Consider the following 17,906-nt stretch of genomic DNA (forward strand, 5'->3'; position numbering starts at 1 on the left):
CCTACATTTACGATGTTTCTATTAAAAGTGGGTGTAATAGTGACAACAAGGCAGTGAGCGAATAACCAAGAGGGTGAATGTTCAAATCCCACCAAGTGCTGATGGAGAATTCTTAATTCAGTTTTTGTTTTGAATAAAAATTAAAATGCTGATACTGGCGAATGAGAAATACAAACCATCTATGAAGCCATCAGATTCTAGTAAAAACCCAGCCAAATCACAGATACCCTTTGGGGGAGGAAACCTGCTCTGTTTCATCGTCCTGTACCTAACATGGAGCGACTCGGAGGAAGTGAGGACTGCAGATGCTGGACTGTCAGAATTAATAAAATGCAGTGCTGGAAAAGCACAGCAAGTCAGGCAGCATCCGAGCAGCAGGAGAGACGATGTTTTGGACAGAGCCTTCAGGAAGGTCGCCAAAAAAGGTCCTGCCTGACACATTATCTCTCTTGCTTCTCCGATGCTGCCTGACCTGCTGTGCTTTATCCAGCACCACGTTTTATCAACCCTAACACATTGCAACACACCTGTTACCTGCAGTCATTCAAGACGGAGCCAGATCAACATCAAAAGGATTTGAGGGCAACAGGAATAGGGGATAAATGTTGAACTTTGCACTCTAAGTCTTGAATGTGAATGATTAATCAAAGTTCTGTTTAGATGTTCTATCACACACACTCCCAAAAGCAATCTCAATCTTCTGATGCAGTATGCCATTTGACCACACTTAGTTGGTCAATAGAACAGACGCTGTTGCTAAGTTTGAAGATGACACAAAGTTAAATGGGGGGGGCAAGTAGTGTTGAGGAAGTGGGGAGGCTGCAGAAGGACTTGGACAGGCAAGGGGAGCGGGCAGAGAATATTGCTCTTTCTCACGGAGGGTTTGAGGATGTGTCTAGAGTGTTTTGTTACCCTCCTGGCAGCTCCTTGCTGGGGCAAAGCTTGGAGGAGGAGAGAGCAAGCATACTGCGTGACAACTACGAGATGTCGTGGCAACACCCTTGTCCATGTCAGTGCATTTGCGTAGCACCTTCCACCACCATCTCATAGCTACGTTGCAGCCAGTGAAGTGCTTTCATTGTGCAGTCATTGTTGTAATGTAGGAAACAGAGCAACCGATTTGCACACAGGAAGATCCCAGAAACTATAAGAGGATAGTAGCCTGATTATCCGATTTTGCCAATATGATTTGAAGATTAAATATTGTTAGGACAACAAAGAAGGCTCTCACTCTCTGTTTCTAAATAGCACCATGGGATCTCCGTTGGGTGCAGCAGAGTTCAGAGATCAAGATTTATCTCTGAACCATCATCACTGATAAAGTAGATGATATGTCATGATTATGTTTGTTGGGGTCTTTCTGTGTGCTAATTGGCTCCTGTGCCACATCAGCTTCAGTGTAAAGGAGCATTTTCTTGCCTGTCAGGACACCCTGAGGTGGCGAAAGGTGCTATATAAATGCAGACTCTTCCTTCGCGAGAGTGTTAACAATTGTGCCGTGTCCAAGAAAGAAAAGAAAGAAGAAACTTGGCAGGAAAATGTAATTTGTTTATATATTTAAAAAAAACAGGTTTCTTTGCATACTGATAACCAGGATGCTGTCTTAATTAACATCCGCTATTAAGAATGAAATAAATTTGCATAGTAATGAACCTCCAATTAACATCTTTTTATCATGTTAATAAACAAACTAGCATCCTGTTTAAAAAATAAAATAACTTCAAGTGGATGGCTTACTGGATATAGTGTCTCAAATACATTTGGGACATGAATGATTAAAAGAAAAAAAAATCATTTAAGTATAACTTGTGCTGCTGGCTATAGTTTTCTGCTTCAGATATATTGTGAAAATGTAGCACGGTGTCTGAGGCTTCAGAGATTAGAAGTACAAACTCATTGCTTTTAAAGATGTTAAAGTTCCTTTTGAAAAATGCATTTCTCTCCTCTTGCTTGAAGATATGAATAATTAACAATTCCCCTGGATAACTTTCCCTGATTGTAGCTTTTAATGATGCATCGTTTTTGTGTTTTCTTTCTTCGGGTTACCAAGCAACATCGAGGTGCGCGTCTTTATATTTCTTCCTCCTCCCCCTCTGTTTTGTTAGCCCTCTTCAGTCCTCACCCATAGACACTGATAGCTCACTGTTGTCCTTTGGTTCCCTATCTGTGGCACCTCAGTTACAAACTCCTTACCCTTGTTGCCAGATTCCTCCAGATTTCAGATGTCTTTCGCCCCTCTGAGATCTCTGTCCTCCTTCCAACCCGCACCATTGCTCATCCATCACCACTCCGTTTGTGCATCTACACTGGCCACTGGTTCTTGCAATTTTAGAATTTTCTTCCTCATGGTGGCTCAGTGGCTAGCACTGCTGCCTCACAGCACCAGGGTCCCAGGTTAAATTCCAGCCTCAGGTGACTGTGTGGAGTTTGCACATTCTCCCCGTGTCTGTGTGGGCTTCCTCCGAGTGCTTTGGTTTCCTCCCACAGTCCAAAGATGTGCAGGTCAGGTGAATTGGCCATGCTAAATTGCTCCATAGTGTTAGGTGCATTAGTCAGAGGGAAATGGGTCTGGATGAGTTATTCTTTGCAGGATCGGTGTGGACTGGTTGGGCCGAAGGGCCTGTTTCCACTATGTAGAGAATCTAATCTAATCCCATTCTCCACACTCTTGCTTCTCCCTATCTCTGCAAGCTTCTGCAGTCCCACACCCCTCTGAGATTCTTGTGCTTCCCCAATTCTGCGGGTTTTATCCTGATTTTAATCTTTAATCTGGCCATGCCTGTGGTCTAAGTAGTGCAACTCCATTTTGCACATTTCTCCTTCTATAGGGACTCTGTAAAGCCTATGTCTTTGGCCTCTCTTGGTGCTAAAATTTGTTTGAGATAATTTCCAACAAACCCTGCTCAGAGATATGCCTCTGGAGCAGATGGGATTTAAACCCAGGCCTCCCTGACTCTGAGGTAGGGACACTACCACTGTGCCGCAAGAACTCCTTAAAAATTATTTGATATTTGCCTCTGAGAAGGGATATTCTACATTCCTTTGCTGTTTTTCAGTTCGAATATGGGTGCCAGGAGGCATTTCCACTCTAGTAGGCATCACAGTCAAACCTGATGCACCAATGTACATAGCACAGCTCAGCAATCCAGAACAGCACCTGGGCCGACAGTCAGTCATTGCTGTCTGTCTAGTTAAGGACCTCAGTGATTTCTGTCAGAACTTTAATATTCATCAAGATTATCTCAGGGTTTACCAAGACAGATGAGGAACAGATGCTGCCTTTGTTTGTGAGACCAGAACTCAGGCCCATCAATAAAAAATAGACATTGATAAATGCAACTGAGAATTCAAGGGGAGAATGTGGTACTCCTACACGAGTGCCCGAGGCAAGTATCAGAGGCGCATTTAAAGGAAATTTAGACGGACACACAAGGAAGAGAGGGAATAGAATTAGATAAATTTGGGAGAAAAGGAGCTTGTGTGAACCATAAAACACGAGAATGATCTGTTTCTGTGCTGGGGATTCCGTGTAACCAAGTTCTTTGACAGTGCTCTGGATGTCTGTCTGGCCTTGGGAGGATGCAGGGTGTTAACTTTGTATCAATAGCCAAGATTAGAGTGGTGCTGGAAAAGCACAGCAGGTCAGGCAGCATCCGAGGCAGGAATGATGAAGGGTTTTTGCCCGAAACGTTGATTTTTCCTGCTCCTCGGATGCTGCCTGACCTACTGTGCTTTTCCAGCACCACACTAATCTTGACTCTGATCTCCGGCATCATTTCCACCTTTGTATCAATAGTGTCCTGTTGTCTCTGGGTGGAGGTCATTAGTTAGGCCCAGAGGCAGGGAGACTACCACAAGAGCTCTTTGATAATGTCATTGTCCAGCCACTCTCCCATTAGAGGGTCAGCGCTCCTCAGACAAAGGTAGGGCACACTCATAGGAACCTCAGCTGGTGCAAGAATTGGACCCATTCTGGTGGTGGGTCATCTACACCACAATCTGGCTGATCAGTCAACTGAGCTAACCGGCCAGAGGTGATTGTTTGTAATACCCCAATCGATAAATAGGTGTGACATTTGAGTAGCGATTGGCTGCACTTGTATCTTTCATCGTGTGGCATTCTGCATGAGCATAAAATACTTCCAAAAGGTCAGCACACCTCACCAAGTCCCTGTGACAATGCCATTGTTTAAGGGTCAGCTATGAAGGAGCTTTATTGACAGCATTGGAAAGCACAACAGCAATAACTTTCACTTACTTCACACCTTCAGAAGGGTGACCCAGGATGGTTCACCAGAGGGCAACCTGGTGAAATGAAAAACAATTTTCACCCCCTCCTTCCCCACCAACCCTCAGTTGCCAATTCCAGCTAAGCACAGCCTGGAATGTCTCATGACATGGCCTCTCTTCATCTCCCATCCCATCACACACAAACATGCTCCCTCCCCCACTGCTGCTCAGTTCAGTCCATTCCTGCCTTCTGACATCAAATACGAAGCATATTCCCTGTTCCTTGTTTGGAGAATGCTTGTGGTGGTTTCTCCCAGCTCCCAATATTTTTTACAACCATTGAGGGAATGGCCTGCATTTACATAACGCCTTTCACAATCTCCTAATTTGTCATGCTGCCAGTGAAGCGTTGTCGCTGTTATAATATAGAAAATGTGGTGAGCAGTTGGTGCACAGCAAGATCCCACATTAAGTGTGTGCTAGTTACCAGATAATCTGATTATATGACGTTAAAAATCACACAACACCAGGTTATAGTCCAACGTCAGGTGGTGTGCTCCGAAAGCTAGTGCTTCCAAATAAACCTGTTGGATTATAACCTGGTGTTGTTTGATTTTTAACTTTGTACACCCCAGTCCAACACCGGCATCTCCAAATCAGGATTATATGACGTTGGTCGAGTGATACATACTGGCCAGGACACCTGGGAGAAATCTTTTTTGTTTCAAAAATGCCTTTTTAATCATAGAATCCTCTACTGTGTGGAAACAGGCCATTCAGCCCAACAAGTCCACACCAACTCTCTGAAGAGCATCCCATCCAGACTCACCCCCCAATTCTATCCCTGCATTTTCCATGACTGATCTTACCCAACTTACTCATCCCTGGACGCCATGGGCAATTTAGCACAGCCAATGTGCACTGACCTGCAGGGAGGAAACCGGAGCACCTGGAGGAAACCCATGGGGAGAACGTGTAAACTCCACACGGGCAGTCACCTGAGGCTGGAATTGAACCTGGGTCCCTGGTGCTGTGAGGCAGCAGTGCTAACCACTGAGCCACCTTTGAGAGCAGATGAGTCCTGAGCTTAACGTCTCATCTGAAAGACCACGCCTGTGACAGTGCAGCATGCCCTCAGTCATGCACTGGAGCGACCGCATTGGTTTTTTGCTCTTAGATCTAAGAGCATGGATAGAACCTGAAGCCTTGTATTCAGAGAGCAAGTACATTACTAGCTCAACTATAGAGAAGTGCTCTTTAAAGAAAAGGCAAAAAAGACTTTATTTAACATTTTCCCCTTTGGTGTTTTTTGCTTGGGTTTTAGAGTGTCTGTAACCCTGATGTCCTGGACAATATTTATCCCCTCAGTCAAAAAACACAAGCAAAATCAGGTGGTCAGGTCACTGTTACAGTATTGTGTGTGGGATCTTGCTGTGCATAGATCAGCTTTCCTGTATCCCAATCTTAAAAATAAATGCTCCAGTGCCCCATGCAGTTTTGATATGTTTGACAGTGGTGGGAAGTGCTGCATCAATGCAAGTCTTCCTTTGCTATTGCCTGCAGCAGTGAGTTGGCAGCATCAGTCCTTAATTCCTGGAGACTCCAGGCTAAACCCTGGAGAGTTGGCAGCCCTCTTACATCCCTGGCTTCTCCGAGCTGCGTGGGCTTGAAACGTACAGTGTGTGCTTTCCAAAAAGGAAAGTCATGGTGTCAGAGCCCAACAGCTACAGTTTATACAAGGCTGCTCCGACAAAGCATGCAAGGACCTCATAAAGCGAGATAAGATCGAGATCAGAAAAGGAGATGAGGATTGTTTGCTGGTTTGCACCCTGAGCCCGTAAAGCAGACCATCTCTCCTTTAGAGAAGACAATGTTTGCCATTTGTCTTTGGTGCTGGGTGTGGTTGAAGAATTGCTTTGTGTTTTGGCTGCAGCTGCTCACTCTGGCTGGACCGTAAGCCAATAATGTCAGCAGGATTTATTCTTTGGCAGAGGGCTCCCTTTACAATTATTGTCCAATTAGCTAATGGGGGTTTTGCATCATTGCCAAGCACATGATGTCAGTTTAGGCTGGCTGGTAAGTCTCTCTCTCTCTCTCTCTCTCTCTCTCTCTCTCGCTCACACACATATACACTCTCTGTCTTTCTCTCCCTCTGACTCTCACACACTCTCTCTCGCTCTCTCTGCACAGGTTGTCAGCTAGAGCGTGGTCTTTGTTCAGCAAAAGGCCCCTCATTTAACAAGTAGGTGTAGGCTCAGCCTAAACTTTGCCAGAGCTGAGGCCTGTGGATGTGGTCTGGGGGTTGAGCACACGCCAGTACCTGACACTATGTGCTGTAGTCTGCAAGCTGAGAGCTGCAGGATGCCTTTGTCCCAGGGCCTGGATAGAACTTCCAGTGTGTCAGGGACACAGCACAAATTTCAGGCTGACTTCATAAGGGGTTAGGGCGCAGGAATTGGGCAAGAGCAACAACTTGCATTTGTATTGCACCTTGAACTCAGCGCAGGCCACTTGACAATTTGAGAATGAACCACGACAGATAATAGGGCAAGTGATCAAAAGTTTGGATGAAGAGGAATTAATTTTAAGGAACGCCTCAAAATAAATGGTTCACACTTGGGATTTGGTCATTTTGCCAGGAGGGGGCTGATCAAGGAACATAGAAATAGGCCACTGAGCCTGTCCAACCGACTGCACTAATCAGTTAGATCATGGCTGATCATCCAATTCAATCCCATTTTCCCCCACTATCTCCACATTCTTAGATGTCAGTCATCTCCAGAAATCCATCGATCTCTGCCTTGAACATGCTCAGTGACTGAGCTTTTACAGTCGTTTGGAGTAGACAGTTCCAAACATTCAATGCTCTCTGAGTAAGGAAATTCCTCCTCGTTTGGTGGAGTTCCCCTGATCCTGAGGTCATGCTCCCTGTTTCTGGACTCACCGACCAGGGGACAGATCCAGTCCATATCCACCCCTGTCATTTTCTGTCAGTAACTTTCAAATTTGAGATCACTACTTTTTGTCCGGGAATGGAAATGGAGCACTGCCTGTTTCTTTGGCCAAGAGGGTGAAATGGCATTCATGAACATTGGCACATGCCTGGGGGTTTGTGGAAGTGATCCTTCAAAACCAGATTGGCCAAATCTTGGAGTAGAGCCCAAGGGTGGCCATAATTCTTCCCCACCCCTTCACTCCACACCACACACATTGGCCTTACCAGTGTGGCATCACAACTGAGACCAATAGGAAAATCTTACACCCATCACGGAGACCTGGTTACAAGGAGATCAGAGCTGGGTGCTAATTATTCAGGACTGGGAGATTTTTCAAAAAGGACAATATGGAAAGGGCAATGCGCTGACTTAGGTTGATGTGGGTAGCAAGAATGAATCTTGGGTCAGCTGATGTAGAATCCATATGGGTGGAGCTTAGTAATAACAAGGGGACACACCTTTGTTCAGAAAAGGATAGGAGATGAAGCATAAGCAACAATAGGCACGTTATTGGGGAAGATGGAAAATAGACAGAAATTTATTGTGAGTTGCATTTATGAATGTATCATAAATTGTATATATGTTGCCACAAAACAGTGCCAATTAATTACAGAAATTATGAAGTGTTACAGTCTCTTGTTAAAAAAAGGTAGTAACAGAACATTTAAAAATATATGGTGGGATCAAGCAAAATCAGCGTGGTTTCATGAAGGGGAAATCATGTCTGACAGGTTGTGTGGAGTTCTTTAGGTAAAAACAATGGCTACAGATGCTGGAAACCAGAGTCTAGGTTAGAGTGATGCTGGGAAAGCACAGCAGGTCAGGCAGACATCCGAGGAGCAGGAAAATCGACCTTTCTGGCAAAAGCCCTTCATCAGGAATACAGGAGTTCTTTACAGAGTCACAGAGTTGTGCAACTCGGAAACAGACCCTTCAGCTGAACTCGTTCATGCCAACCACATGTGGATGCATCACAGTGGCTCAGTGGTTAGCACTGCTGCCTCACAGCACCAGGGACCCAGAGTCGATTCCACCCTTGGGGTGACTGTCTGTGTGGAGTTTCTGAGCTGAAAATGTGTTGCTGGAAAAGCGCAGCAGGTCAGGCAGCATCCAGGGAACAGGAGAATCGACGTTTCGGGCTTAAGCCCTTCTTTAGGAATGAGGAAAGTTTGTCCAGCAGGCTAAGATAAAAGGTAGGGAGGAGGGACTTGGGGGAGGGGCGTCGGAAATGTGATAGGTGGAAAGAGGTCAAGGTGAGGGTGATAGGTCAGACTGGGGTGGGGGCGGAGAGGTCGGGAAGAAGATTGCAGGTTAGGAAGGCGGTGCTGAGTTCGATGGATTTGACTGAGACAAGGTGGGGGGAGGGGAAATGAGGAAACTGGTGAAATCCGAGTTCATTCCTTGTGGTTGGAGGGTTCCTAGGCGGAAGATGAGGCGCTCTTCCTCCAACCGTCGTGTTGTTGTGGTCTGGCGATGGAAGAGTCCAAAGACCTGCATATCCTTGGTGGAGTGGGAGGGGGAGTTGAAGTGTTGAGCCACAGGGTGGTTGGGTTAGTTGGTCCAGGTGTCCCAGAGGTGTTCTCTGAAACGCTCCGCAAGTAGCCGGCCTGTCTCCCCAATATAGAGGAGGCCACATCGGGTGCAGAGGATGCAGTAGATGATGTGGGTGGAGGTGCAGGTGAATCTGTGGCGGATATGGAAGTTTCCTTTGGGACCTTGGAGGGAGGTGAGGGGGGAGGTGTGGGCGCAAGTCTTGCACCTCCTGCGGTTGCAGGGGAAGGTGCCGGGAGTGGAGGTTGGGTTGGTGGGGGGTGTGGACCTGACGAGGGAGTCACGGAGGGAGTGGTCTTTACGGAATGCTGATAGGGGAGGGGAGGGAAATATATCCTTGGTGGTGGGGTCCGTTTGGAGGTGGTGGAAATGGCGGCGGATGATGCGCTGTACATGGAGTTTGGTGGGGTGGTAGGTGAGGACCAGTGGGGTTCTGTCCTGGTGGTGGTTGGAGGAGCGGGGCTCAAGGGCGGAGGAGCGGGAAGTGGAGGGCATCGTCGACCACGTCGGGGGAGAAATTGCGGTCCTTGAAGAAGGAGGCCATCTGGGTTGTACGTTTTTGGAACTGGTCTTCCAGCAGGCTAAGATAAAAGGTAGGGAGGAGGGACTTGGGGGAGGGGCGTCGGAAATGCGATAGGTGGAAAGAGGTCAAGCAACACATTTTCAGCTCTGATCTCCAGCATCTGCAGACCTCACTTTCTCCTAAGTGGAGTTTCTCCCTGTGTCTACGTGGGTTTCCTCTGGGTGCTCCAGGTTCCTCCCCCAGTCCAAAGATATGCAGATCAGGGTGGATTGGCCATGGGAAATGCAAGGATGAAGTAGGGGGGTGGGTTTGGTATAGACTGAATGGCCAGCTTCCACATTGTAGGGATTCAATGACATCCTAAATTAATCTAGTCTCATTTTGCCCATATCCCTCTGAACCCATTCAGATGCTTTTTAAATTTCATAATTGTACCAGCCTCCACCACCTCCTCTGGCAGCACATTCTATATATGCACCATCCTCTTTGTGAAAATGTTACCTCCCCAGTTCCTTTGTAATCTTTCCCCTCTCACCTTAAACCCATGCTTTCTAGTTTTGGACTCCCCCACCCTGGGAAAAAGACCTTGGCGATTTACCCTATCCACGAGCATGTCAATTGATATCAGGAATCAGTGTGACTTCAGAGACGAGAGGACCCCTCAGATTATGGCACAATGGCCTTGTGCTGAGGTCACATTGCTTCTCTTCAATGAACAGTACCTCCACAGAGCTGAGGGTCTTGGTCAAATGTCTCATCTGACAGTCCGACTATGCTGCAGTATTGCCCTGAGATTTGTGCTCGGATCGCTGGAGGGACTGAGGGAGTGCTGCCCACATTTAGCCACAATCTCGAGGGTGAGCTGAAAGAATCGTGACACCCTGAAACTTGCCTTGGAATAATGGAGATGTGACACCGAGGCATTTCCATGACCATTGATGGGGCAATACGCCGGAAAGGAGCAGAGGACCAAGGGAAGCAACAAACCATTTGGATTTTCTGTTCAAACAGACAATGATCTTTCTCACGGTTTCGATCGAGTCATATGGTGTGGAAACAAACCCTTCTGTCCAGCTAATCCACAACAAAGAACATTACAGCATGGGAACAGGCCCTTCGGCCCTCAAAGCCTGCGCTGCCACATTTTACCCTTCCATACTAAAACTGTCTTCACTGACAGGATCCGTATCCCTCTATTCCCTTCCTCTTCATATATTGGTCCAGGTGCTTCTTCAATGCTGCTATTGTGTCTGCGCCCACCACCTCCTCTGTCCATATTCCCAAAGTAAACTAGTCCCATCCATCTGCACTCAGCCCATATCCCTCCAAACCCTCCTATTCATAAACTTATCCAAATGTCTTTCAAACGTTGTAACTGGACCTGCATCCACCACTTTGTGTAAAATGTTTCCTCTCGTGTTCTTTTTTAAATCTTTCTCCTCTCACCTTTAAAACTCCCTCACACTAGGGATAAGATCCTTGTCATTCACCTTATCTATACCGCTCACAACTTTATACACCTCCTATGCTCCAGTGAAAAAGTCCCAGCCTATCCAGTCCCCCCTATCCTGTCCCAACCTATCCGATCCCAGCCTATCCTGTTCCAACCTATCCAATCCCAGTCTATCCTGTCCCAGCCTATCCAAGCCCAGCCTATCCTGTCCCACCCTGTCTTGTCCTAGCCTATCCAGTGCCAGCCTATACAATCCCAGTTTATCCAGTCCCAGCCTATATTTTGTAACTCAAATCCTCCATTCATGGCACCATCTTGGTAAATCTTTTCTGAACCCTCTCCAGTTTAAAAATGTCCTTCCTATAACTGGACAACCTGTCTGGACACAGTACCCCAGAAGAGACCTCAGCAATGTCCTGTACAACCTCAACATGACAACCCAACTCCTATACTCAAAGATCTAAGCAATGAAGGCAAGCGGGCTAAACACCTTTTTAACCACCCTGTCTACATGTGATGCAAATTCTAAAGAATTATGTACCCGAACCACTACATATGTCTGTTCTGCAACACTTGCCAAGGCACTGCAATTAATTATATAAGTCCTGTTTAAGGTAGCATGGGGAAGACAGAATGGTGAACGAAAACAACATGACAGCATCCTGATGACAGCCAAGGAAGCATCTGCCACGATTTAGGCTTCTTCCTAATAAAGTGCCCACCTTTCTCTGTATTGTCAAAAGGTTACATTTCGTACTGACTGCTGCTGAAACTGTACTCCCTTAATGCATCTCCAAGAGCTTTGAAGGCTCCTGTCAACTTGCCTTTCATTTGATTGATGTCATTGCTTCTGTTAATGTGAATTTATCCTGCAAAATCCAACAACATTTGGTGGACGAGCTGTGAGGTATCCTGGGGAACCTCCTGTCTGTCTGTTCCTCCCTGCGCTCTCGCTCCCTGAAATGCCGTTTCTGTGTCAACGTGTAGGACTCTTTCTTCCCTCTCTCCCTCTGAAGTTCTCCTCTAACACGTCGATAAATAATAGATATGAAAAAGACAAAGCCTCCCTCCCGACTCAGATATCCCGAGCAACTTACAGCTATAGGGAGGTGATGGCTTATTGACATTATTGCTGGACTTTCGACTTAGAGACCCAGGTGCTGTCGGGGCACACGGGTTCAAATCCTGCCGTGGCAGATGGTGGAATTTAAATTCAATAAAAATTAGGAATTTAATGATAACTGCAAATTGATTGTTGGGAAAAATCCATCCAGTTCACTCATGCCCTTCAGGGAAGGAAACTGCCATCCTTACCTGGTCTGGCCTACGTGTGACTCCAGACCCACAGCAATGTGGGCGACTCTTAACTGTCCTCTGGGCAATTAGGGTTGGGCAATAAATACTGGCCTATCCAGCAACATCTTCATCGCGTAAATGAATTACAAACAAAGCCCTTAATTCCAGATTTTTATTGAATCCAAATTCCACCATCAGCCATGGTGGGATTTAAACTGGGGTCCCCTGATCATTACTTGGGTCTCTAAATTAATAGTCTTAGTAATAATAGCACTAGGCCATCACCTCCCCACAATGGCTGGGGTTGCAGGATTAATCAGATGGCCAAGGGGACCCTTCAGCTGTGTTCAAGCAGTGATGGGACATTGTGAAGATGGAGTGGGAAGAGAGGATGAGAGATTGGGAATGGGGAGGCCTGGAGAGGATGTTTGCACAGTGACAGGAGTGAGCAATTCTGCCCCTTGGTTCTGTGTATGTGTTTCTCTTTACATCACAAAGTGGGGTGGGATGTGGTCTGTCTGGAGCATGAAGACCGACGTGGGCTGAATGGCCTGTTTCTCTGCTGTACATCGAAGATGATTCAAGCTGCAGCTCACTGGGCTGTATGGCCTCTTTTGAGACAGGACGATTCAGTGATTCTGGGGAATGGGCAGCCTGGACGATTTGGAGACAGTGGGGACTGCAATTGCTGGAAGGCAGAGACTGGGGAGGGGGCGGGAGCCCACAAGTCAATACAGGGAGTGGGGGTGGGGTTGGGGGAAGGGTAGGTGGGATGGTGATAGGTGGAGAAGGGCCTGTGCCCGAAACGTCGAATCTCCTGTTCCCTGGATGCTGCCTGACCTGCTGTGCTGTTCCAGCAATAAAGTTTCAACTGGTGATAGGTGGACTCAGGGAAGAAGTTATTGTGATTGGTCAGTGGGAAAGGTGGAGTGGATAGGTGAGTTGGAAGATGGACTAGGCAAAAGTGGGTACTGCAGCTGCTGGCGATTAGAGTCAAGATCAGAGTTATACTGGAAATGCACGGCAGGTCAGGCAGCATCCGAAGAGCAGGAAAATTGACCTTTCGGGCAAAAGCCCTTCGTCAGGAGTCAGGAAGATGGACTGGTTGGGTCAGGTCAGGGAGGCGAGGATGAGGGGGCCGGTTGACCCTGGGATAAGGGTTGGGGTTGGAGGGATTTTGAAGCTGGTGAAGTCAATATTGAGACCATTGTAAGCTCCCCAGGAGAAATATCAAGTGTTGTTCCTCCAGTTCACATTCAGCCTCACTCTGACACTGGAGGTCAAGGATGGATTTGTTGTGCCTGGTTTTCAGAAGTGACTTGTATTTGCTGATCCTTCCTCTCTCTTTCCTTCTCTTCCAGCTGCCTCGCGTGTGTGAATGGCTCCTTCCCTTGCCACTGGTGCAAATACCGACACGTTTGCACCCAGAATGCAGCAGACTGCTCGTTCCAGGAGGGTCGAGTCAGCATGTCGGAGGTAAGCGCTTGCGGTGGGACTCTGACGTGGATTGCTGTCGATGTGAAGCTGAGGTTCCCTGCATTGCAGAACTCACCCCACCCCCCTCACCAACATCAGCACCTCCACAGAAAGGTGACACTTGAAGGGTGGCAACTGGGTTGGGTCTGGTGTAGATAGAGGCAAGGCGATGGAGAGAGATGATGACACAGGCATTGATGATGAGCTGTCTTATGACTCTCTTTAACCTAAACCCTTCTATTTTTCTTACTTATTCTTAAAGCTATTCAAAATGGCATCGGATCATGTTGACAGTGGAAAAGTGTTTTGCTATATTTTACTGTTTTTCTCACTGTAAAATGCAGGTGACGATAAAATCATTCATTCACTCATTCAGACAGCGATTCTCCTAATATGGTCTAATTATGAACGGCTTTTCCATTAATGAGCACGTCATAAACCAATCTCCAAGTCAGACACCAGCAGACCAAAGCGATTTAATTCAGTGCTCAGCGCATTAGTCTCCACGCTCGCTCCGCCCAGGAGGTCAAAGTTCCTTCTGTTCGAAGTCAGCTCTTGAAGATAATCTTGGGACCATGAGGAGAAGTAGTCATCAGGGTCGGAGCAACGTTCCAGCTGGTAATCAGCTCCATCTCCTTGGAAGGCACATGACAGGAATTCCTGGGGCCTTTAGAAGAGAGAGATGTTTCTTAGGAGATACCTGCCTGGGGCCTCCAGGTTGCCATCCTCCTCGACCATTGTGGGTGGAAGGTTTCAGTTCTTGTTTGGCTGCAGTCGAGCAACAGCAGGGGTCGCTCATCGGTGAGGTGAGGGTAATGTTCAGGGTGGTTCCCTGCTCCTGCCCTGGGTTGTCTGGTTTACGGTGAATGTGCGTGTCGGATGCAAAAACAGAAATTGCTGGAAAAGCTCAGCGGGTCTGGCAGCATCTGTGGAGAGAAATCAGTGTTAATGTTTTCGAGTCAAGCGACTCTTCCTCAGAACATTGGATGTTGCCTTTCCCTCTTCTATCAGCCCTTTTGGTACCCCTCTCCTACGCTGGGTCTGACTCAAACGGCAGTGTTTGAGTTCTCTTGCCATTACCTCTCTCTGAGGCAGGTCCAAGGGGTGTTGTAACCTTAAGTTGAAGGGGATGATGTCAGAAAGCACATCTCCACACCAAGGGGAGTGGAAGTCTGCAACAGTGCCCCTCCACAAACGTGAAGAGGCCACTGGGAACGTCAGAACTGAACACGATAGAGCATTATTGGGAAACAATACGGACAGCTGTTGAATCAGGATAAGTTGATGGATTTGTGTGTACTTTAAGGAATGGAACAGGCTCATGGGACTGAATGCAATGCTGCAACTAACTCCTCCTTGTTCAGGACCTATTACAAACCTGACCACTTGGCACCAAACGTGCAAACTCTCCAATGGGAATAAGGGCCCAGCAAGGGTAAATATTGAGGTGTATTTGCTCATAACTTTCACAATGGTCATAAGTGCCTGACAAGAGCTCATTCTTGCCTGAATATAGTCCAGAGGCGGCTAGATATAGCACTTGGGGTGAATGGATTCAAGAGTTATGGGGAGAAAGCAGGATTGGGCTATTGAGTTGGACAATCAGCTATGATTGCAATGAATGGCAGAGCAGGCTCGAAGGGGCGAATGGCCTCCGCCTGCCCCTATCTTGTATGTTTCTATGGTCTCTCTGCCAGGAGCAGGGGAATGTCTGCATGGCTTTGAGTTTTGTTCTGTATTGCTGAATGCGATGTGGTGTCTTTAGTTGTGTGGTCTGATCCTCATCACAATTTGGTTGAGGAGAAGTTTAAGTGCTGTCATTTATTTTACATTAATACGAGCTACTGCTGTACATGGTCCTCATTGATCCACCAAGCTCTGACCTAGAATTACATTAGGTTACTAGGAATTGATCTTATTCAAAATTTCATGTAGATGTGCTCCAAGAGAGCCTCACATTCTAGTGTATATTCCCATTTGTTCGAACTCCACCCACAATGTGGAATTTATACCCAGTGATGTGCTGCTCCCTGACGTCATTGCAAGGTTGCTCCAGGGTCCTAATGTCCTTACACAGTCAGGCGTTCCCTTACCTCTGCTCATTCCTTCCCTCCCTCTCACAAGCCCAACCTGCTTTCATGGGGAAAGTAGTCTCTGTTTGTGGAGGTGTAATATCTGCACCTTACTACAGACTGGGAAGTTAAAACTCGGCCCTTGTCGTTAATACATAGCCAAGGTATTTCCTGACAGGAATGAATCTAACCTTTGAAGGATTCACTTGGATCCATCCCAGTAACGATAGCAGAGTCTGGGAGGAGGTGGAGCTTCAGAATGTTAAGAGTTGCCTGGAATTGTCACTTAATCACTTGGACTTGACAAATCCTAGGCCTGTGAGATAGTGAGGACTGCAGGGGGACTGGAGAGTCAGAGTCGATGAAGTGTGATGCTGCAAAAAGCACGGTAGGTCAGGCAGCATCCGAGGAGAGTATTGTTTTGGGCAATGAAGGATCCTTATGTCTGGAACATCACTGGGATGTAAAGAACGCTGCTTTTTTAAACATATTCCTTGAACGTTTTCATCCATTGTAAAACGATTGAAAATGGGAAAGGGGGAGAATGTTAATTGGGAGTGATAGTTTGTGATGGACGAGTGAGGAATGCGTTCCAAGTTGGCATGGCCCGAGGGTGAGGAGGGACTATATTTCAACCCCAAATGCCTTGGCATTATGAAAGTGATGGTAATGCGGTCAGCCAGGTGGATCTCATAGAATACGAGTTCTCTGACTGGGGCTGTTAACTTGGCCTAATCAGGGAGCCCTGGCTGACAGATAAGAGCAGGAGTGTCTGAGGTTCTGCTCACTCCGCGAGCTGGTTCTGAGGGGGCTGGGTCAGTGTCAATGACTCTCCACATGTAAATAAAGGGGGACTTGGTAATGGTGAACGAACCTTTGTGCAGGTATTTCTGATCTGTAAAGAATCAAGGTGTATGCATGAGGTTCCACCCCTCCTGCTTGTTTTTATTTGGCTGTGGCTAATTGCCTGTGAAATCCTTCTCTAGTCAGAGCTTTGAAGCATTTTCAGACTCACAGACCAAGGTGATATCACTTTTCGGCGCACTGCTGCATGTCTAGGGGAGGCGAGGAGGGTCAAATGTTAGCTAGATATGGGTGAGGGTGCCTCTCTTTAGTAAGTACCAGTGCTAATGGCCAATTGTAAATTAATTTGTAATTGTTCTACTACTGCCTTCTACACTGTGGGCTTTGAGATTCCTCTGTTAATCGGAAATATTTTCCTTTTCTCTCATTGCTTCCTCAGCGAAATCATTTCTCCAACAATTAGACGCTGTTAACCTTGCAACTTAATCCCATTATCTGTGCCTGCATTTGGCAGGCGACTGGAACCTTGCCTCAGGAAAAAGAGGAAATAAAATTCGAACAAAGGGACACGCGATGTGTTAACGTTTATAGTTCCCATCAAACTGCAGAATGGGCACTTGGCTTTCACATGTTTGAAATGGGGCCCGTTGTGCTTCAGAAGCTTAATTGCTGGCATTTAAACCGAAGCAAGGAAGCTGGTTGTGTTTGTGCCAGGGATTGGAATGTTTGCCAAGAATGAGCACCCACTGTCACCTGAGGTCAGGTATACGGTTGCCAAATCTTCAGATGCTGAAGATTAATTTCCAGCGAGAAGTCTACTTGTAAAAAAAAACTCCAGGAGGTAACAAAATCATCAGATGGTTAAAACAATCATGATAAAAATTTTGTTTGAACATATTTGACTCAGTGGTTAGCACTGCTGCCTCACAGCGTCAGGGACCCGAGTTCTATTCCTGCCTCGGGTGACTGTGTGGAGTTTGCACACTGTCCCCGTGTCTGCGTGGGTTTCCTCCGGGTGCTCCGGTTTCCTCCCACAGTCCAAAGATGTGCAGGTCAGGTGAATTGGCCATGCTAAATTGCCCATAGTGTTAGGTGTATTAGTCAGAGGGAAATGGGTCTGGGTGGGTTACTCTTTGAAGGGTCGGTGTAGACACGTTGGGCTGAAAGGCCTATTTCCACACTGTAGGGAATCTAACCTAATCTATTTCTTGGTTGAATTTTCTGATGAGGCAGTGCCTTGGCAGTAATGTCACCAGACTAGTAACCTGAAGGACCAACCTAGGGAGATGGGTTTAAGTCTAACCACGGCAGCTGGTTCGATTCAGTGAATCAATCTGAAATTGCTTCAGTCCAGAAGAAGGGTAACTGGACCCGAAACATTAACTCTGATTTCTCTCCACAGAGGCTGAGATTTTTCAGCAATTTCTGCTTTTATTTCTGGAATTGCTGGTCTTGGCGATGATGAATTGTTGTAAAAGGTTCAGTAACATCCTTCAGGAAATCTG

General features: G+C 46.8%; 1 protein-coding gene across 2 annotated transcripts in view; it reads left to right on the plus strand.

The window, feature by feature from the left end:
• The window catches only part of LOC122558816 (plexin-A1-like), a 588,446-nt gene that overhangs the window by 265,955 nt on the left and 304,585 nt on the right, over positions 1-17,906 (plus strand). For both annotated transcript variants that reach the window (XM_087994072.1, XM_087994073.1), the window contains exon 9: positions 13,411-13,525. In XM_087994072.1, coding sequence (XP_087850198.1) covers positions 13,411-13,525 — 115 coding nt within the window. The remainder of the gene's footprint in view (positions 1-13,410; positions 13,526-17,906) is intronic.

Source organism: Chiloscyllium plagiosum, unplaced genomic scaffold (genome assembly GCF_037043375.1).
Source record: "Chiloscyllium plagiosum isolate Xiang-an unplaced genomic scaffold, Cpla_swu_hap1 HiC_scaffold_14, whole genome shotgun sequence".
NCBI lineage: Eukaryota > Metazoa > Chordata > Chondrichthyes > Orectolobiformes > Hemiscylliidae > Chiloscyllium > Chiloscyllium plagiosum.